The 20,571-nt window shown below is 50.1% G+C and overlaps 7 protein-coding genes across 7 annotated transcripts, besides 2 other annotated features; all 7 read left to right on the top strand.

Annotated features, from left to right (window-relative positions):
- Nucleotides 1-20,571: part of a sequence feature (sequence corresponds to BAC RPCI93-30D13) that runs on past both edges of the window.
- Nucleotides 57-76: a microsatellite.
- On the top strand, nt 138-3,755 carry Tb927.7.7470 (receptor-type adenylate cyclase GRESAG 4, putative; the record flags this gene model as incomplete). Its single annotated transcript, XM_841274.1, has 1 exon — nt 138-3,755. One exon carries the CDS (start codon nt 138-140, stop codon nt 3,753-3,755), a length of 3,618 nt encoding a protein of 1,205 aa, XP_846367.1.
- On the top strand, nt 8,980-9,558 carry Tb927.7.7460 (hypothetical protein, conserved; the record flags this gene model as incomplete). Its single annotated transcript, XM_841273.1, has 1 exon — nt 8,980-9,558. One exon carries the CDS (start codon nt 8,980-8,982, stop codon nt 9,556-9,558), a length of 579 nt encoding a protein of 192 aa, XP_846366.1.
- Tb927.7.7450 (GTP-binding protein, putative) lies at nt 9,858-11,663 on the top strand (the record flags this gene model as incomplete). Its single annotated transcript, XM_841272.1, has 1 exon — nt 9,858-11,663. The coding sequence occupies one exon, from the start codon at nt 9,858-9,860 to the stop codon at nt 11,661-11,663; it is 1,806 nt and encodes a 601-aa protein (XP_846365.1).
- Nucleotides 13,607-14,026, top strand: Tb927.7.7440 (hypothetical protein, conserved; the record flags this gene model as incomplete). Its single annotated transcript, XM_841271.1, has 1 exon — nt 13,607-14,026. One exon carries the CDS (start codon nt 13,607-13,609, stop codon nt 14,024-14,026), a length of 420 nt encoding a protein of 139 aa, XP_846364.1.
- Nucleotides 14,410-16,164, top strand: Tb927.7.7430 (ATP synthase alpha chain, mitochondrial precursor; the record flags this gene model as incomplete). Its single annotated transcript, XM_841270.1, has 1 exon — nt 14,410-16,164. One exon carries the CDS (start codon nt 14,410-14,412, stop codon nt 16,162-16,164), a length of 1,755 nt encoding a protein of 584 aa, XP_846363.1.
- Tb927.7.7420 (ATP synthase alpha chain, mitochondrial precursor) lies at nt 16,500-18,254 on the top strand (the record flags this gene model as incomplete). Its single annotated transcript, XM_841269.1, has 1 exon — nt 16,500-18,254. One exon carries the CDS (start codon nt 16,500-16,502, stop codon nt 18,252-18,254), a length of 1,755 nt encoding a protein of 584 aa, XP_846362.1.
- On the top strand, nt 18,703-19,710 carry Tb927.7.7410 (oxidoreductase, putative; the record flags this gene model as incomplete). Its single annotated transcript, XM_841268.1, has 1 exon — nt 18,703-19,710. The coding sequence occupies one exon, from the start codon at nt 18,703-18,705 to the stop codon at nt 19,708-19,710; it is 1,008 nt and encodes a 335-aa protein (XP_846361.1).

Here is a 20,571-nt window from a genome sequence, read left to right as displayed (position 1 = left end):
AGCTGCCACCGCGCGTTGACGGGGTTACCGCTACAAGACACTGCAACGACACACACATATATATATATATATATATCAAAGTCTCCTGATCCGGGAAACAGTTCCCTGGTGACTGCAACTGGATAAATCCTTCCGCCATGAAAGCACCAGCCTTGCTGTTGTTTTTACTGTCAGCATGTGCCGCATCGCCGCCGACGAGGGAAGCCGGGGGTGTACAAGTAACCGTGACGGTTCTGTCCCTGTTGTACAGTAAAAACTGGCCTGTGGAGTATATTAACGCTGTCAATGCCGGTTTTAACGCATCCCTGGCCGCGCGAGGTTGGGTGATGGCCCCTGGTGTCGATGTTTCGGTGGTACGGCCCCCATCCTACAACACCCCCGCACACGAGTACTTGAAGGAATACTTAAGAGGCCTGGAAGATGACAATAACCTTCTGGTTGTGCTGGGTCCCATGGGCGAGGAAAGCACTTCTTCTTCGTATGATACGCTGGAGGAACACACTCTTGTCGGCTTCGCCCCTATGACTGGCGCTGCTGGTTTTGAGGCATACCGCCCCAATCTTTATTTCCTTCGACCGGAGCTGACTGGTGAACTCATAGCCCTCATCCGCTATGCTGTGAATTACCTGCGTGTCCTCCGGTTGGGCTTTATGTATCTTGAGGGTTCGATGGGGGGTAGTGCGACATATGAGAAGGCTGTTTTTTTTTTGTCACGCTTGGGATATGAACCGTGTTGTGCATTCACTGTTCAGAGCCATGAAGGCGACCAGGGCATTTCAGCGGCGGAGTTTGAGGCGGCATGGAAAGAATTCGCGGCGAACCGTCCACAGGCTGTCATTCTCCTCACCACCATGAAAGAAGAAACCGAGAAGTTTATCAAGAAGCTTGTGGCTGACCCGCGTACCGCGGATGCGTTCCTCCTAGCTCCCTCACTAATGCAGAAGTCAATCGCATCAGTATGGAAGGAGGCATTAGAAGAAGCGAATGCTCCGTTTGTTCCACGTCGTGTCATTCAGACAGGCACTAACCCGCTTGCCGTAGACGGCTTCTTCGCAGCGATCAAGCGCTTTCAAACTGAAATGAGGAACTATTTGACTGAATACAAGGAGTGGAGTGGCTTCAATGATGCAGATCACTTTCTAAAGAATGACGCGGATGGGGAGCTGATGGTTAATGGCTGGATTGCTGGGGAGGTATTGGCGCGGGCACTGCGTAGTCATGGCTGGATGAACAACGGCACAGCCTTCCTTGAGTCGCTGTACGAGCAACGCCGTTACGTGATTGATGACATCGTGATCGGTGATTTTGGAGGTGAGTGCAGCGAGAGGGCTGTCGGGAGTGGGGCTATCTGTCACTGCAACCATGGTGGGAGGAAGGTGTACATGAAGGAGGTCGCTGAGGATTACCGACTACGGCCAGTTCTTGGTGGCTACACTGTGCAATCCCCGCTGGAGTGTAATAGTGACCCCGCAATCCTGCAGCCGCCGCTCAGTGGCGTGCTCGTTAGCGTTGAGGACCACCCGGAGCTGGAAAGGGCAACCGATCAGTTTAACAAGGGTGCATCTGCGGTAGCCTCAACTGGAAGAGTTGGTGATATGAACAGATTTTTCCTTCAGAAGATTGCCACAGATATGCAGAATGCTCCTGGGGATGTCGATGCACAGCGGCAGAATCGTGCGGTGAGTGCTATATTTGGTGTCGTGACGGAAGCAACACTGGGACTGAGGGACTTAACATTCATTGACCCTATAACGCCAACCCCTCATCTGAACAGTTTCAGCAGGAATGTGATCCACTTGTCCCCGACACTAGAGCAGCAACTATACGTGCTTGTCAATTACCTCTCCAACATTCACGTTGGTGCTGTCAGTTGCATTATTAGGTGTGAGCAGGCGCCGATGGTCAAAAATGTGTTGAAGAAAACACTGTTCACATTTGGCTTGAACCTCAGCTCTACCGTTGTATTGACTCCAGGGGACTCTGTTGGAGAGCATCTTCCGAAAAGTGGTAGCACTTTTATCATTGGACTCGCTGTTGATGACATTGTGGTAATTGAAGAGCACCTACGTATCCACACCAAGGCGCGCGTACTTGTCCAGTTCTCTGACATTGCACTGCTGTACAATGAGTTTGTGCAAGCCTTCAACAATAGTGATGGCGCCAAGCACCTTTTGTTCGCAACGAGTTTACCGCACTGGGCAGATGTCAACACGACATCGGAGACTGTGCGACGGTTCCACGAGGCGGTACGTGAGGTGGAAAAGTGGACGCCGCTGTCGCTGCTGGGTTTCGCCACGGGTAGACTGATGCAGAGAAACCTTCAGCGCATGGACTTAGCGACGTCTGACCTGTTGTCCGGCCTCTTTTTCAACGAAACTTTTATTACTGTCGACGATATGCAATATGGCGCTTACAAAGACGCTGAGGGTGTGGCCACTGCGGAAGAGAGTTTGTCAAACTTCGGTGCAACGGATATTAGTGTGTGGTCAATGGCACGAGCGCTACGGTCGGATGAACCAGTGCTGCAAGATCCGATGTCACCTTCGATGGTGTACACCGTCCCTAACAACAATGCCCTCACCCCCGCACAACTTGCTGGTGTGGTTGGTGCCGGTTTGCTTGTGCTGATACTGGCAGTAGGCCTTACCGTTTTTCTGTGCTGCATTATGCGCAACAAGCGTGATAACGACAACGCCCCAAAAGAATTGGCAGACCCCGTGACATTAATATTCACTGACATCGAGAGCAGTACTGCACAGTGGGCGACACAACCTGAGCTGATGCCCGATGCCGTTGCGACACATCACAGTATGGTTCGCTCACTGATCGAGAATTATGACTGCTACGAAGTGAAAACTGTTGGAGACTCTTTTATGATTGCATGTAAAAGTCCATTCGCCGCCGTCCACCTCGCACAGGAACTCCAGCGGCGTTTCTTGCATCATGACTGGGGCACGACAGTGTTCGACGAATTTTACCGTGAGTTTGAGGAGCGGCACGCGGAGGAGGGTGATGGAAAGTACAAGCCGCCAACTGCGCGCCTGGACCCTGAGGTTTATCGGCAACTGTGGAATGGGTTGCGTGTACGTGTAGGGATTCATACTGGATTGTGCGACATCCGCTACGATGAAGTGACGAAGGGTTACGACTACTATGGGCAGACGGCGAACACGGCAGCAAGGACAGAGAGTGTTGGTAACGGTGGTCAGGTGCTGATGACGTGTGAGACGTACCATTCACTGAGTACTGAAGAACGGAGCCAATTTGACGTGACGCCGTTAGGTGGTGTGCCGCTACGTGGTGTGTCAGAGCCTGTGGAAGTGTACCAGCTGAATGCCGTGCCCGGTCGCTCATTCGCCGAGCTGCGCCTGGACCGGGTGCTGGATGTGCTTGATATCTTTGGAGAGGGCACGGCAGCCTCCACGAGTGATTACAGCTCAACACTCGCCGAGTTAAGTGAGACTGCGCAGGCGATTGCGGTTTCTTTGCAGTCACTGATGGGCGTCTTCACACAAGCGCAACGCCAGGGAACTTTGATGCCTTTCTGCGAACGTTGGCGGGTGCCGTTGCCCAAGAAAAGTGCATCCGCGTGGGACGACAGCTACTGTGAGGAGGTTGTGCGTCGCATTGCAATGAAGGTTGGGCACGTTGTGGATTACCACGCTGTCGTCGAGAGCGAGCACTCATCGAGCACCCTGTCAAGTGGGTCGGTGCTTATCATTTCCAATCACGTGGGGGAGCTGGGTGATTTTTAGATTAGGATCAAAAGAAGTTAATCACAGATAGATCGTGGCTTCTAAGGCTTATAAGGCCATGGGATGTTGTGAAAGATGTATGGTATGTTTCGTAGGTATTTTACTTTTAATGTGAAGAGTTTCCTTAAGCCCATTGGCAGTATACATCCCAATTGGTTCGGCGCAAGATATGCATCTTTACTTGTTGCAGTTACGTCGCTTGCTGAATGTAGCTGGGGGGGGAGTTGGATTTCAACACACCCCTTCACCCATACGATTTAGTAGGTTCTTGCTTGCTATCGCGCAAAGTAAACAACCTTCTGTCAGGTGTATGCGGCGTGATGTTTTTCTAAGATGTTAACCCTAGTGTGTTAGGTTTTTTTTTATTCTTAAGGGCCGTGAAATTGCCTTCTGTACGGTAAGCGTAAACGATGTTTTTCTCACTTTGTAGTGCATTGTTTGGTCTTTTTTTATTTTTCGTTGGTGTTACCATTTAACCTACCTCTTCATATTTTTTTTGTATAAATCTGGTTATGAGTACATTTAATTTCAGTAATTCTTCCTTACATCCAAAACGGAACCTCCATATCAGGGTTTTATTAATTTGCAGCTGCCGCTGTTTTTTGGCTATCGCTAGATCTACCATTGCCTTATATCGCTTTGCACTACATTCAAACAACAACCGATTTTTGAAGCACCGCGGTTTCTAGACACGTTAACACCTTTCATTGGTGTCACTCGCATCCCCAAACCTGTTTTTTTTTCCCCCTTCTTCTGTTCTTAAAGCCCTCCTCCGTAGTAATCTGAAGGGGCGTTGCGAGCAGCGGCTGCTTGCATTTCCCGCTGTTAACGGAAGTCATGCTTTTTGTCCGTGCATTGGCGGGTTCCCTCATTAGTTTGCGAAGTATGTGACGCTGATTCCATGGCGACGGCTGTGACAGATTTCCCCTTTCGCCGCTGCCCCTGCTGCTCGTATATGAAGGCCTTGTGGTGTACTTAAAGAACTGCAGGTGGGTGCCTACTCGGGTGTGCGGTCTCGATGACCTCTCTGCTGCCATTTTCTCCAGGTACCCGCTTGACCCGCTGGCGCCTCAATGTCGTAACTGTGGGGAATGCGATTGAGCCGGAATACATCCGTGGAACTTCCGTCAACCATTCACTGGCTCTTTCTCCAAACCCCATAACTTTTCGCCGGTTTCTAGCCCGTGTCTTTCACAAAGGCGCGTCTGCCGACGTTGGAAACACCCGCAACTGAGGTAGCGGCAGGTTGGAAGGAAAACACCTGGTAAAACCTTCGGGAATCGTGACCTCCACCGACAAGGTCGTTCTCGTGTAAGTGTCGTCGGCGTCTTTCATTCCGTATGGAGGAAATCTGCAGGCTGACGCCCTTTCCACCTGAAGAGGGCGATTGCCGGAACAGCGCTCATAGCAACCACACGCGGCAGCAGCCAAGGTCTGTGGAAGCGGTGCCTTTACCGTCCTGCAGATGGCACCCGGGGGCCAAGACGCAAGGTTGCGTTCGGCACCTGCCAATCCATTGCAGCGACACTGCCGCACCCCATACGCAGGCATATCGTGAGGTGAAGGAGGAATAAACTTGGCAAAACAGAGGCGTTTGACTCCCACTCCCTCTCTGGATTCGTGCATTCGTCGGGAAGAGGATGCGGCGTTTCCTTTTTTTTTCTTTGCCCTAAATACTTTGGCCCGAAAAATTTGCATAGGAAACGAGTTGGGTGTCTGTGAGATGGCAATTCGCCTTCCAAAGCGTTCCCTGCATCATGTTCTTTACGCGGTGCTTTCAGGACTTAACAATTCCAACAAATTCTATGAAGATTTCTAGCGCTCTATCCCCAGAGTGATGCGCTGTCTTGTTTTTCATTTTCTGTTCTTTCTCGCGCTGCATATGCTTAGCGACGGCACTTTGTCCCGTACATTCTGTCGTGCAGCGGGGGATTTGGAGGATGTTCAGAGACGCCTTTGCTACCAGGAGCGCTTCATCATCTATACCTACTTTCATTGCAACCATCTCCTGGTGTTTATTCCTAGTGTGTTGGGTGTTTCCCTGAATATGAACGCACAAGTTATCGTACTATCGGAATATGTATCGTGTTCTACTCTGCGCCTCGGCCAGTGCCTTCTGTATATTCTTCTCCAGCTCTTCAAGGGGTTTAGTGTTTAAACTGTCTTCCCACCCACTTGTTCTAGCTCCTCCAACAGCTGGGGGAATTGCTTCACTCGCATTGTGAATCCCTCGCCCTATAAGTGACCACTATTCCTCCAATCGCCCGCAACGTTTATCCCTCATACCCTGCAAACCCTATTCCAAAACCGTGCTCCGCGTGATCTGCGGGGTGTTCAAGTCCCCGCCCCTGTCGCATTGGCATTTGATTACCTTTCTGCATATCCTTAGGTTGTTTCTTGCACGCTTCCTTTCAGCGAGTGGTCTTGCAGGTTGTCTCCAGTAAGATGTGGACGCAAGCGCGGCTTTCCGTTCCTCTCCGAATGTTGGTTTGGTTGCTGCTCTTTCATTCCCCAGAGAAAAACTTTTGCTGTTCTGCACACTTCTGTGATCCCTCGAAGGTGCATTTTTTTCTCGAAACACCACGGTTCCCCAATCTGCCGGCATCCTTGTATTATTTTGTGTTCCGTTTCGTCTGTGCGGAGGTGTCCCCGGGGAGATGTGGATACTGCATTTCTTCGCATGGGGACGCCTCGCTAACGCGATTCTTTTCGGCTGGGAGAACCACACGCACACACACCAAAGTTCCCTTGTGACCCACGTAAAACACAAGTAGGGATTCGTTTGACACACCGGCTCAATATCGGCATCGCACAGCGGATACCAGTGGGGGCGGCCCAGTGTGTTCAGGGACCCAAACGGACGACCCTTTTTCGCGTTGGAGAACCAACGGCTTTGCCACCCGCACGTTCCCCGACGGCCTCTCGCCCTCCCCAGCCCTCACAAACCAGGATGCATGCCGACGCCTGGCCTCACCCTCAAAGGGATAACGGAGCCGGACGCCACGTTAACTCGAAAGGCTTCACCGACGTCTGGAGCGGGAAAGCCTCTTTCAGCAAAGTCACTTAGCTTGCGTTCCTTAATGGAAGTGATGGGAGTTCGTGTTGCGGCTTCCGCATCACGGACCCTGTTGTCTGGGGCGCCGCGACCGATCGGAAGCTGAGCCCACGGAGATGCAGGTTTGTGAGGGGACCCGGACTGACAGACGCCCCCGATGCCGCGGTCGGTGAGGACAGATATGCATGCAAAAGTCCGGCTGTGTGGCCAGTTATTGCTAAAGGGAAGAGTGGGAAAGGTTGGTTGGGCGACTCGGAGACTCAGTTCAGCATGAAGTGAGTTTAGATGTGTGTGTGTGGGGGGGGGGGGGGGGGTCTAAATGAGAAAGTGGCTCCGCGACTCCACGTGGGGCGGGATGGAGCTAGATAGAATATAAAGAATACGTTAAATGTGTGCGAACGTTGACGGTGCAGTTACGCCACCGGTTTGGTGACGGTGCTGCGTGAAGACAGGACCCAGCTATGGCACCCAAGCGGTGTGCGCGGGTAATGCCCCGGAGTAGAACAGGAGAAAGAAGCAAATGCGGGAAGCGACGGCATAAGTACACAGCTCGCGGGAAATAATTCTTCGCGCGGGCCTCGGCTGTGCACAGCAACCCGAAGCACGTGAAGGGTCCCGCAACGGGTATAGGGCGTCCTCCGGTTGTGATGTAAAGTGGGCTAAAAGCAGGCACGTCGGCGACGGGCTGCTGACAGGGTAGCCGGAGCAGCCCAGTCAAGAAGCTATGGAAGACTTTACGAGGCTGTAGCCGATCGCTGCCAGGCGGTCGATGGTGCGTGCAAGATGCGTAATGCTTCAACGGAAGCAGACGCACGCCTGATACGCACACGGGGTGGACACAACCTGAGACTTGCCGCACCCCGGGGGAAGCCTCTGTTGAATCCATGGAAAGGCAGGGGATGTATGCAGTGCAGAGGAACGCTTTGCACCATATCGTTTTTATGTTACTGTATTCGTACCTTAGCTATCTATGGACAAACGACACATGCAACTGTGTTCTCCACAGATGTGCATCTGCAAGCAGCAGACCTTTTTGTGTGTTAACCTCTCTACAGACTTCCCTGTCGTTTAGTGGGGAGATGGGTAGAAAGATGTTCGCACCCAGGCTTTGTTACTTAGCACACCGCGCTTGCCTCCAAACCACACAAAGAGGTTGATTCGCTTACGTTTTGTCATGGTGTCGGGTGGGTTTGGGGTGAGGCTTATGCTTCATGTGGAAAGATCGGTGAGATCACTGAGTGCAATGGTAATGCCCCAAATCTGCTAAGTGGAACTAATTTTATTTCCGTCTACACGTTTATCCCTTTGTTTATTGTTTGCATTGCTTTGATTATGGACGTGTCCCGTTGTTACGGCGCAGGTTCCACTGCGTTCCATCCTCTTTTTTTTTTTTAATGCCCGACAGTTTATACTTTCCTTTCCGTCATTGCCGTGGGGTTTGTTGCATTGCTTTCTTTACTGGCATTATTATGATGGTCTCTGATCTAGTTTGTTTGTGGAGCGGATGAGTTCGCTGGCCGCTCTCCTTCTTTATTGTGGCAGCCGCTCGTGTAAGAAGTTGATTTTTTTAGCAGGGGTAAAACTTGGTCAGTTCATGCCGTCGCCACCTTGTGGTAATATGTGTATGTGCCCCCTTATGCTTTGGGAGCTGTTTTCCTGTTTGTTGGGCCATTGTTTGTGTTTCGTCGTCGGTATTTATCACGACGCATGTGCGAATTTGAACGTAAGGATGAACCTTTCCCCGATGACTGACGGTTTCCAGCGTCCGTTTTACTGAGTTTATCGAATTGGACACGACTGCAATTATTTTACCGTCCTTTGTCGTTCTTTTTTACTTTTTTTTTTTTGAAATATTATTGAAAACTAATTATGTTGCTTTCGTGGCGGTGAGCTGTGTTAATTTAGTATTCTGGAAGAGGGCTCCGTGTGATAATATCAATATTTTTTTATTCATTAAAGTTGCTGGTGTGCTGTTGTTGTCATTATTATTATTGCTCTTCGTGGACTATCATGTTATATGGCCACGACGAAACCTCCTCCCCCCCCCCCACACACACACACATGTACTTTAGCGTACTCCCATTCTTGTCGCTTGTTTGTTCACATTTCTGTCTAAGATACTGAGCCACTAACACATATAAATATATATCACCGCGGCGAAATCAAGTTATGGTTTTTTCCACACACGGCATTCGTGTCGTTTACAACACCGCAAATGTTGACAGGTCCCTTTACGCGGTTGTGCACTGTAGCGACGGAAAGTACGCGGAGGTATCAAAGGATCACCTTAACCGGCTAAAATTTATTGAGAAATCAAGCGAAGAGGAAGATATTGAATTTGATTATCCGGAAGCGGTTCTCGAGAGCCTTGCCCAGTGGACACTTAAGTACGGCATGGATGGGGTTGCAGTGAGCAGCACAGTTAGGCCCTGCATATATCGTAACGTGCAGCATGTTTTGAAGGACGACTGGGAGAGAGAATTTTTCACTACCCGCCTTATGAATGACTTGAACATCATGCATTATCTGCAAACGATAAATGCGGCGGAAAAGTATGAGATGAAGGGGTTTCACGATTTCCTTTGTGTTTGTCTGAGTTGCAAACTTCGCAATGAGGAAGATACAGAACTTGTGCACAAGATAATGGGACTCGAGGATTTCGTAGAAATCGGTCCAAGTGATCTTGATGAAGCTGCATGTCGATATACGTGGCTTGACCAAGCTATCAAACCAACGGTGAGGAGGTAAATGAACAAGGAAAGGGGAGATGAGAAAGCAAAAAAGAAAAGTAAAGTGGGTCCTTCACTCCACACCTTTAATAGCTCTGTGTTCTTTTTCATTTTATCATCCCCCAATTTTAAACAGACGGTGCAATAATACGTGGGGAAAGTGCATGAGCCTTCGTGCTGCGTTGTTGGGCAGCGCACGACAAATATACTGCATTGTCCCTCAGCGGAGTGATACAAAGGCGTTTGGTTGATGTGTCTAATAAGTCCCCTCACCCATTACTTCTTTTAAAAGAGTTGTCAGAGAAGGTAGAGTAGATAATGGGGAAGCCTGGTAAAAAGGCCGGGAAAGGCCTCCTCGCACCTACGAATGTTAACCGCCGTGTGGACCCCACGAAAACAAGTTTGCGAGACCAGCGGACGATCAAGCGATTGAAAATGTACACTTCCAAGATTGTTCGTGATGAAAAGGGTCACATTGTGAAGGGGAGCGTTTTAAAGGCGTCGGATCGTGTTGAACAGCAGATGGTGCGTGTTGCACCTGATCGCCGCTGGTTTGGCAACACAAGAGTTATTGGGCAGGAGGCACTGCAAAAGTTTAGGACAGAAATGGGTGCTAAATACAGAGACCCGTACAGTGTTGTCATTAAGCAATCGAAACTTCCCCTCAGTCTTCTCACAATGACCGAAAAGGAGGAAGGCAGTGTCAGGCAGCTAATGGAGTGGGAAAAGACCTTCGGTGACAAATCTAATCGAAAGCGAATTCGGTTAGACACTGTTGATATGGAAGATTTTGCGAGGAAAGCAGAGTCGAAAAACACTGAGTATCTTACTCACAAGAAAGGGACGGATCGTGATCTCGTGAAAAAATCAGAGACTGAGCGCCTCGATCGTTCAAAGAACCAAGGTCTCTTGCGCAAGGGACAATCAAACCGTATTTGGAACGAACTTTATAAGGTCATTGACAGCTCAGACGTCGTGCTGTACGTCTTGGATGCCCGCGACCCTTTGGGAACGCGCAGTGCGTACCTCGAGGATTACATGCGAAAAGAAAAGAAATATAAGCACTTCGTCTTCATTTTGAACAAATGCGACCTCATTCCTTTGTGGGCCACTGCCCGATGGCTTCAGGTTCTGAGTAAGGACTATCCTACGGTCGCTTTCCATGCGAGTGTAAACCATCCCTTTGGGAAAGGAAGTGTGATATCGCTTCTACGGCAGTTTTCAAAGCTGCAGAATGTCACCCACCGGGGGAGCAGTCGCACTAAAACACCAATATCTGTGGGTATTATCGGGTACCCGAACGTTGGGAAGAGTTCATTGATCAATACACTGCGGCGCAAGTCTGTATGCAAGGTTGCGCCAATTCCGGGGGAAACAAAGGTATGGCAGTACGTTGCGCTAACAAGGAATATCTTTTTGATTGATTGCCCAGGGGTGGTTTACGACCGCGAGACAAACAACGATGTGCAAGCTGTACTTAAGGGTGTAGTTCGAGTGGAGCGCCTGGGGAACGCTGATAAAACAGATGTGGTGAATACAGTCCTCGACATCGTGAAACCGAAAGACATTGCTGCGACGTACGGCATTTCGAGTTGGCGGGACGTAAACGACTTTCTTGAGAAGTTGGCGAAACTTCGTGGCAAACTCGTAACGGGAGGAGAGCCGGATACAGAGGCAGCAGCACGCATGGTTCTATACGACTGGCAACGTGGACGCATCCCATGGTTTAGTGCACCCCCATTTGAATCAAACAAGCACTATCGCGACACAATGGGGTTGTCTGAGGCAAAGCATATGAAGGTAATTGAACATTACAGTTCATTCAACATAGTTGATGGTGTGATGGATCACAAAGATGAGCCATACTGCAGTGAGGATGAGGAGGAACGGCCTGCAGAAGGAGTGCAAGGCGATGCGACGAAACGAGTTGAACCCAAGTTTAGCGGGAAACCCCCAGACCCTAATACAACAGTTGCTACCTTTGCGTTGCGACAGGAGCCCACAAAGAAGAAGGGGTTACGTAAGAAGGATCTGCACGAGCCCTCATCGATTTCTACCGAACCCGGTGACGGGCCCAACGACGATGAGCTGTGGAGGCGCTTCCTTCTTGCAGCTCAGGACTGACGGCGCGCTATTTAACATTAAGTAACTTAAGCGTATTTAAGTACATACACACTACACGTAGTGAGCGGTGCGTCTGGTGGACATCCCCCTTTTCGTCCAGCACTGAATTATGTTCCTGCTCCTCCTCGCCTTCACTCTCACCGTGGCATCTCTAGAAAGGTAACACATCAAACACTGTGTATGTATGTGTGATTTTGTTGGAAGAAAAGGTGGCGACATTAGGGGGCGGAAGTGCATGACATGCTTACATGGGGAAAGGAAGCTGAAATGCTAGCTGCATCTACGCCCGTCCTTCCCCTGGTTTACGTAGGTTGAGGTGGTGGGCATCCTCGGTTTCAGGCGTCAGAAGATGACACCCCGATGTGCGGGACACACTTGCAACAAATAGGACATAAAGGCGAGGTTGAAGAGTCCATGTGAAGACATTTACATGTATTGTTGCGTTCGGTCTATCAGAAATGACGCGCCCTTTGAGCAGCAGGGGCGGTGACAAGTTTTCCAAAGGGTATTCGTTCTCAGTGCTGCTCCGGTACAAACTTTTTTCTCCCTCCGTAGGAGGAGGAGGTGTTGTCCCTGGCATTCGCTTCTCCGTTCCCGCGAAAGGCTCATGAGAACCACGGGGGGGAAGTGAACATCGGGGCGCCTATTCACTTGTTCAGTGGTATGAATACAAACCTTCTAACTGTTAAGCACTGCTTGTGGCACCTACTCATTCTATTGTACCTGTTGTGGGGGTAATTGGATACAGTCCCACTGTTATTGATGGTCCAGACATATTATGAGTGACGCAAAGGAACATTTCTATACATGTGTAACGACCGCGTGCTGGTGACGCCGTCCCTCTGGCCGTGAAAGTTATTGATTGGGCGTAGGTCGGTTTTTCCTTTCTCGAACTTGTCCCTCTCGGTCCTCTCCCTTTTCGGTTGCACACGAACTTTTTCGCATTGTCAGCTACTACGAAAAGTCCTTCCGGCATTGTACTTGTATTGTGGAAAGCCGCATTCACGTAAACCAGATCGATGAGCTGCAGGTGTGGATGAGAGCAGTTTGTCAAGTTTGCGACGCGGCGTAGCACCAGTCGACAAATTTCCGGATTGTCAATACCACTCCCTATGGATAATTTTCAAGTGTATCGTTTACTTGTTTGTTCGTCGCTCTGACAGGGACATGTCACCGTTGGGGGGGGGGGGGGCGGAGGCGAAGCATGATTGTGATCACGGCAGGTGGTTTGCGGCAGCACACCATGAAGTTGTTTGCTTATTTTGCCTGCGTGCGCGCGAGCGGGGGTGAGAAAACTCGTTCTCTGTAGGGATGGGAGCGGAATCGCATTTGTGGTAATTAATTCCCTCGGTTTGCGGTGGGAGAGGAGGAGGATGTTCTCTTTTAAGCCTTTCCCCCTCGTGCCTATTCGCGTAAGTTGTGCTGAGTTGATGGCCGTCTCAAGAACCGTGATCCGCCACTTTACCTTGGTGTAGATGTGAGCCTACACAGGCACTTTTCAAATTTCTTTTCACTCCTCCCCTTTCTCATCATCTTATGTTTGAGACTTTCCGGGATGCCAATGCTCATACCTATCAACAATGTGCAAGCGTTGCCACATGTTTTGTTTCTCTAAGATGCGGGGCAGGGACTACGCCCGTGCGGCTCTCCGGTCTTCCCCCTCATCTCCAATTGATCCTTAGCATCTTCCCAGTCCCCTTCAATCTGCTTTACTGTTGCTGGCGTTGGAGGTGTTCTGTTGACATCCCTTGGCAAACGGATTTGTTCCTTTCTTTTTTTGTTATAGTTGTTGTATTACTATCCTGAACAATTTCAGGGACTTGAAGGTTACTTGATTCTATTTGCTACTACGACATTCGTTCCGAGGTACTTCACCTAACCTTTGGTGTCGCTGTGACACAGAAGGAACACGCACATAACAGCATAACCACACGACCAGCATAATGTCACGAAAAGCTCTTACAAGACCACTTACCGCACTCGCGACATCCATGAGCAAGAGGATCGATCGCATGAATGAGCCGTTAAAGCGTCATGTTGAAGAGCATTACCGCTCGGGTGAGGATCTCTGTGCAAGTGTTTGGCGTGAGTACTGGTCATATCAAAGGGCACTCCTTCCTTACCGTTGGAGAAGGCTCTCCGGTGAGCTGTCGTACATAAGAGGGGGGCGGCTTTCCTTAGCTGCAACGGAGACAAAGGACGTCGTTCTTTATCTCCGTGCAATCACGAAATGTTTGTTTCTATTTCTTCTGTGTACCGTAGTGGGACGTCGTTCCGTTTTCCCTCCACTGGAGCCCGGCTCTCCATTCGCTCAAGAAATTGAAGCAAACTGGCAGCCAAACCACAGACGTGGTGTTTTGTAAATTGATGCTTGATGGACCAAACATTACGGGAACACGCATTTCTTAGCGTTTGTGGTGACTGCTGCCCTGTTGTGTGGTGGGGGTAAAAGTTTTGGAAGCAATAATACAAAGGCTTACGGTTTGTGTAAATTGATGCAAGGCATTGAAAAACATATTTACAGAACAAAATGGAGCCGAAAGTTAGAGAAAAAAGTATGACGTATCGTACACGCTGTATTAAAATACAAACCCATATGAACATGGGCCTACAACTGCAACGGCAGCATGCACACACCTCGTATTGCCGATATATGTCTACCAAAATCATTTTTAAAATAATATTTTCATTTCTAACACTTTTCCTAGGGTCCCAAGTCATCTAAGCAACACCACCTGCACAAAGTATGCGTCGCTTTGGTTCCAAGTTTGCCTCCGGGTTGGCGTCACGCTGTGCCCTGGCCTGCCCCCTAGCGAGCGCAGCAACGGCACCGGCAGGTGCCAGCACCACAAGCAGCACATCTTCTGCTCAGAAGTCATTCTTTAAAACAACTGAGATGATTGGCTATGTTCACTCGATCGATGGCACCATTGCCACTCTAATCCCCGCGCCTGGGAATCCCGGTGTGGCGTACAACACCATCATTCAGATTCAGGTGAGCCCCACAACATTTGCCGCTGGATTGGTATTCAACCTGGAGAAAGATGGCCGTATCGGTATCATTCTGATGGACAATATAACGGAAGTGCAGTCTGGTCAGAAGGTAATGGCAACAGGTCAGCTACTGCACATTCCTGTGGGAGCCGGTGTGCTGGGGAAGGTCGTGAACCCACTCGGCCACGAGGTTCCGGTGGGGCTCGTTACCCGCAGTCGCCGCCTGCTGGACAGCACGTTGGGTAAAGTAGACACTGGTGCACCCAATATCGTGTCCCGCTCGCCTGTGAACTATAATCTGTTAACCGGTTTCAAAGCTGTCGACACCATGATTCCGATTGGCCGTGGTCAACGTGAATTAATTGTGGGCGACCGCCAGACGGGCAAGACCTCCATCGCTGTCTCGACCATTATCAACCAGGTGCGTATCAACCAACAGATTTTATCCAAGAATGCGGTCATTTCCATTTACGTCTCGATTGGGCAACGGTGCTCGAACGTCGCGCGCATTCATCGCCTTCTGCAGTCATACGGTGCACTGCGGTACACAACTGTAATGGCTGCCACGGCTGCAGAACCTGCTGGTCTCCAGTACCTGGCTCCGTACGCTGGCGTCACGATGGGCGAGTACTTCATGAACCGTGGTCGCCACTGTCTCTGCGTGTATGATGATCTCTCTAAACAGGCTGTCGCATACCGTCAGATTTCGCTGCTCCTTCGTCGTCCACCGGGCCGTGAGGCATATCCGGGTGATGTCTTCTACCTGCATTCACGGCTCCTGGAACGCGCGGCTATGCTTTCCCCTGGAAAGGGTGGTGGCTCCGTGACAGCGCTTCCCATTGTGGAGACGCTGTCTAACGACGTGACTGCGTATATTGTGACGAATGTAATTTCCATTACTGACGGTCAAATCTACCTCGATACGAAACTGTTTACTGGTGGCCAGCGTCCTGCAGTGAACATCGGTTTATCTGTGTCACGTGTGGGCTCCTCCGCGCAGAACGCGGCGATGAAAGGAGTTGCCGGAAAGCTGAAGGGGATTCTTGCGGAGTACCGCAAGCTCGCCGCCGACTCGGTGGGCGGCCAGCAGGTACAAACGATCCCCATGATCCGCGGTGCCCGATTCGTCGCGCTGTTCAACCAGAAACAACCCTCGTATTTCATGAATGCAATTGTGTCTCTGTACGCGTGTCTGAATGGTTACTTGGACGACGTGAAGGTTCAGTACGTAAAGTTCTACGAGTACCTGCTTGTCCACAGGGATCTGGGAATCATGTACGGTACTGCGAAGAATAAGTTCTTCTACATGTATGTACAGGAGCTGAACTACCTGATCCGCTTCTTCACTTTGAATAGTCCAATCTTGCACGGGGAGCTTGAAGAAATGTTGAAACAACATACCCACCTGTTTCTGCAGCATTACCAGTCGAAAATGAATGCCATCAAGAGCGAGAAGGATGTGAAAGCACTGAAAAACCTACTCTACTCTTGTAAGCGGGCAGTGTAGTTTAGCTAGCAGGTCTTTGTTAGTGAATGAGGTTAGCCTCCGGTAGCACTTTTATTTTCACTTTTAGGTATAACGAAAGGAACAAGTGGCGATGGTATAGGGAATTTTGTTTTTTTGTTCTTACTTGGTTATGTGTGTTTGTGTGCGTGTGTGCGTGTTTTTGTTGTCACTGAGAGGTTGACGGTTCATTATTTTAGTGCGGCGTTGGTGGTTGCGGCTGTAAACAAATATGCGGAGTCGTTTTGTTTTCACTACGCTATGGTACTCTATTTACTAATGAAGCTATTGGTGGCACGCTTGCTTTTTTTTCCCCCTCACTAGTGATTCAAGAGAAGATGCGTCGCTTTGGTTCCAAGTTTGCCTCCGGGTTGGCGTCACGCTGTGCCCTGGCCTGCCCCCTAGCGAGCGCAGCAACGGCACCGGCAGGTGCCAGCACCACAAGCAGCACATCTTCTGCTCAGAAGTCATTCTTTAAAACAACTGAGATGATTGGCTATGTTCACTCGATCGATGGCACCATTGCCACTCTAATCCCCGCGCCTGGGAATCCCGGTGTGGCGTACAACACCATCATTCAGATTCAGGTGAGCCCCACAACATTTGCCGCTGGATTGGTATTCAACCTGGAGAAAGATGGCCGTATCGGTATCATTCTGATGGACAATATAACGGAAGTGCAGTCTGGTCAGAAGGTAATGGCAACAGGTCAGCTACTGCACATTCCTGTGGGAGCCGGTGTGCTGGGGAAGGTCGTGAACCCACTCGGCCACGAGGTTCCGGTGGGGCTCGTTACCCGCAGTCGCCGCCTGCTGGACAGCACGTTGGGTAAAGTAGACACTGGTGCACCCAATATCGTGTCCCGCTCGCCTGTGAACTATAATCTGTTAACCGGTTTCAAAGCTGTCGACACCATGATTCCGATTGGCCGTGGTCAACGTGAATTAATTGTGGGCGACCGCCAGACGGGCAAGACCTCCATCGCTGTCTCGACCATTATCAACCAGGTGCGTATCAACCAACAGATTTTATCCAAGAATGCGGTCATTTCCATTTACGTCTCGATTGGGCAACGGTGCTCGAACGTCGCGCGCATTCATCGCCTTCTGCAGTCATACGGTGCACTGCGGTACACAACTGTAATGGCTGCCACGGCTGCAGAACCTGCTGGTCTCCAGTACCTGGCTCCGTACGCTGGCGTCACGATGGGCGAGTACTTCATGAACCGTGGTCGCCACTGTCTCTGCGTGTATGATGATCTCTCTAAACAGGCTGTCGCATACCGTCAGATTTCGCTGCTCCTTCGTCGTCCACCGGGCCGTGAGGCATATCCGGGTGATGTCTTCTACCTGCATTCACGGCTCCTGGAACGCGCGGCTATGCTTTCCCCTGGAAAGGGTGGTGGCTCCGTGACAGCGCTTCCCATTGTGGAGACGCTGTCTAACGACGTGACTGCGTATATTGTGACGAATGTAATTTCCATTACTGACGGTCAAATCTACCTCGATACGAAACTGTTTACTGGTGGCCAGCGTCCTGCAGTGAACATCGGTTTATCTGTGTCACGTGTGGGCTCCTCCGCGCAGAACGCGGCGATGAAAGGAGTTGCCGGAAAGCTGAAGGGGATTCTTGCGGAGTACCGCAAGCTCGCCGCCGACTCGGTGGGCGGCCAGCAGGTACAAACGATCCCCATGATCCGCGGTGCCCGATTCGTCGCGCTGTTCAACCAGAAACAACCCTCGTATTTCATGAATGCAATTGTGTCTCTGTACGCGTGTCTGAATGGTTACTTGGACGACGTGAAGGTTCAGTACGTAAAGTTCTACGAGTACCTGCTTGTCCACAGGGATCTGGGAATCATGTACGGTACTGCGAAGAATAAGTTCTTCTACATGTATGTACAGGAGCTGAACTACCTGATCCGCTTCTTCACTTTGAATAGTCCAATCTTGCACGGGGAGCTTGAAGAAATGTTGAAACAACATACCCACCTGTTTCTGCAGCATTACCAGTCGAAAATGAATGCCATCAAGAGCGAGAAGGATGTGAAAGCACTGAAAAACCTACTCTACTCTTGTAAGCGGGCAGTGTAGTTTAGCTAGCAGGTCTTTGTTAGTGAATGAGGTTAGCCTCCGGTAGCACTTTTATTTTCACTTTTAGGTATAAAACTCCAGAGAATTGTACACGTGGTGGTTTTTGGTTACGGACCGGATGAACACATGGACGGTCCTTTCTTTATGGTTAGTAAGGCGTTAACATTCTTTGATCATATGGTGGAATATATATCGCGGGAGGCGGTGTGTTTGGTGGTTGTTGTTGTTTCGTGTACTTACCTCTGAACAGTAGAGAAGTGCGTTTCGCTCTGTCGGCTTCGATGCTCACTACAACTGCGGTCACCGCTTTTGCCCCTAGGGAGGTAACGTTGCCGATTGTCAAGGACGGATTTTTAGTGACGACCACTGGTGTGCCTTATTTGCACTTTTCTCACATCTTGCCGTTTATTTTTACTTAATATCATACTCACTTGAACTTAAGTTTTGAATGTCGAGGCTGTCTTCGAAGGCGTGGCTGTATACTCGGTGTGGACCGATCGCCCATGTCTTGAAGTACGAGACCATGGAAATTGTTCCAAAAGGGAACGAAGTAGTAGTTGATGTGTTACAAGCACCGCTTCACCGTGTAGACGCGGCGGTGGTGAATGGCAGTGTGCTGGGTCGACGTCGGCTGCAACTCCCTTCCTTCCCAAGGGTAGGTGGCTCTGAGGGTGTTGGTGTAGTGGTCGCCAACAACGGCTCCAGTGTTATAAAGGAAGGGGACACAGTTTGGGTAGCGCCGCTGAATGGGTTATGGGCAACGCGAGTTGCCGTGCCTTGCAACTCCGTACATAAAATCGATTCCAAATACATTCCACTTGCGGTGAACGCTTCTAACTACATAACTGCACATCGCCTCGTCAATGGTTTTACATCTTTACGTAAGGGACAAGTCATCGTGCAGAACGGCGGTAGCAGTGCTACATCCCTTGCCGTGGCAGCTTTGGGTAAACTCCTCGGTTTCCGAGTTCTGACGGCCAGTACCCCGGGTGAGCGGTTCGACAAGGCAAAACAACGCCATGCCGAATATGGCAGCGAGGTATTCGAGTACAATGGAAAGGGATCCCGAGCGATGCGTCAAGCACTGGGTGGTTCCGCTGCAGCACTGTACCTCAACGCCATTGGTGGCCGGCACTTCGATACGTTTCTCGGGCTTCTTGGGAAGGGGGGTCACGCAGTGTCTTACGGTGCACAAAGCGGTGTGGGACTGATGATCTCCGGGTCAAACATAATCTTTAACGAGGTAACAATGGAGGGGTTCCTTCTTCCATCATATCTAGCGTCACTTTCATATGAAGAGCGGCAGACACAACTGGAGGTTGTTTTGCAGCAACTGTCTTCTGTGGGGTTCAAGTACCCGACGGTCGTGGCGCCTTCTTTGGAGAAGATGCCAGACGTGTGGGACGAATGTTTTGTTCACGGAGGGACAAAGGGTATTGTTGTTGTCAAGAAGTAAATCTACCTCTTGGGTGGGCACCACTCTTGTTGGAGATTTATTATAGTACGTTAGTAGTTTAACTTGTGAACCCATATTTCTTTGTAGCTTGGGCCCTTGCGGAAGCGCGTTGACAGGTCGTCACTGTTCATTTAATTTGTAGGAAATGTTGCTGTGTTACTGCTCCCTCCCCCATTGCTTTTACCGCTAGCACAGGCTGCGCACAGATTCGCGTTAGAGTGTCTGGGGGAAGGATACTCGACAGCGTTGCGGCTTGCATGGCAACATTCCCTGTTGACTAATACTTTGTACGTGAGTTGCTGAGAGCCTGGATTCGTGCCAAGCATAGTGATCGTATGAGATTTAGCCTTACCTTGGCTTCCGCCAGCTGAAAAAAATGAAACAAGTAACTGTAGCAGGTGAAGTGTCGCTGTTAAGTAAGTCGCACCTTGCTGTCATTTGCTGGGTGTTACCGAATGGATTGGGTATCGAACTTATCATTGTAAGCGTTAGGTGGGAGGATAAACGAGGACAAAGAAAAGGTAAATGGGGAGGCGTGAGGTGGTTAAAAGGACTTGGGAATCTGCAAAAAAGGGATGCGAGTGAAATAGCTCTTTATTGCGTGCGGACCAACTTTGCGGTTCCGCTGACCGAGTGCGCGGGCGCGCGTGTATCTATGTGGAGATACAAGCATTCTTTGGCACACCGTAAGCACCGTGAATGTATGGTACTCTGCGCCCTCCGGCATATCTCTCTTTGTTGAAATTGACTTGGGTTAGGCTCGGTCCATCATTTATAGATGTGGTGGGGGGGGAGCGTGCGTTCTTTCAAACACTTCTTCTTTGACTGTGCTTCCTGTTAGGGGGCGGAAAGAAAGTGCTT

The sequence above is a fragment of the Trypanosoma brucei genome, chromosome 7, assembly GCF_000002445.2.
Source record: "Trypanosoma brucei brucei TREU927 chromosome 7, complete sequence".
Classification (NCBI taxonomy): Eukaryota; Euglenozoa; class Kinetoplastea; order Trypanosomatida; family Trypanosomatidae; genus Trypanosoma; species Trypanosoma brucei.
Note: the sequence above shows the minus strand (reverse complement) of the source record. Positions and strands in the feature narration are given on the sequence as shown.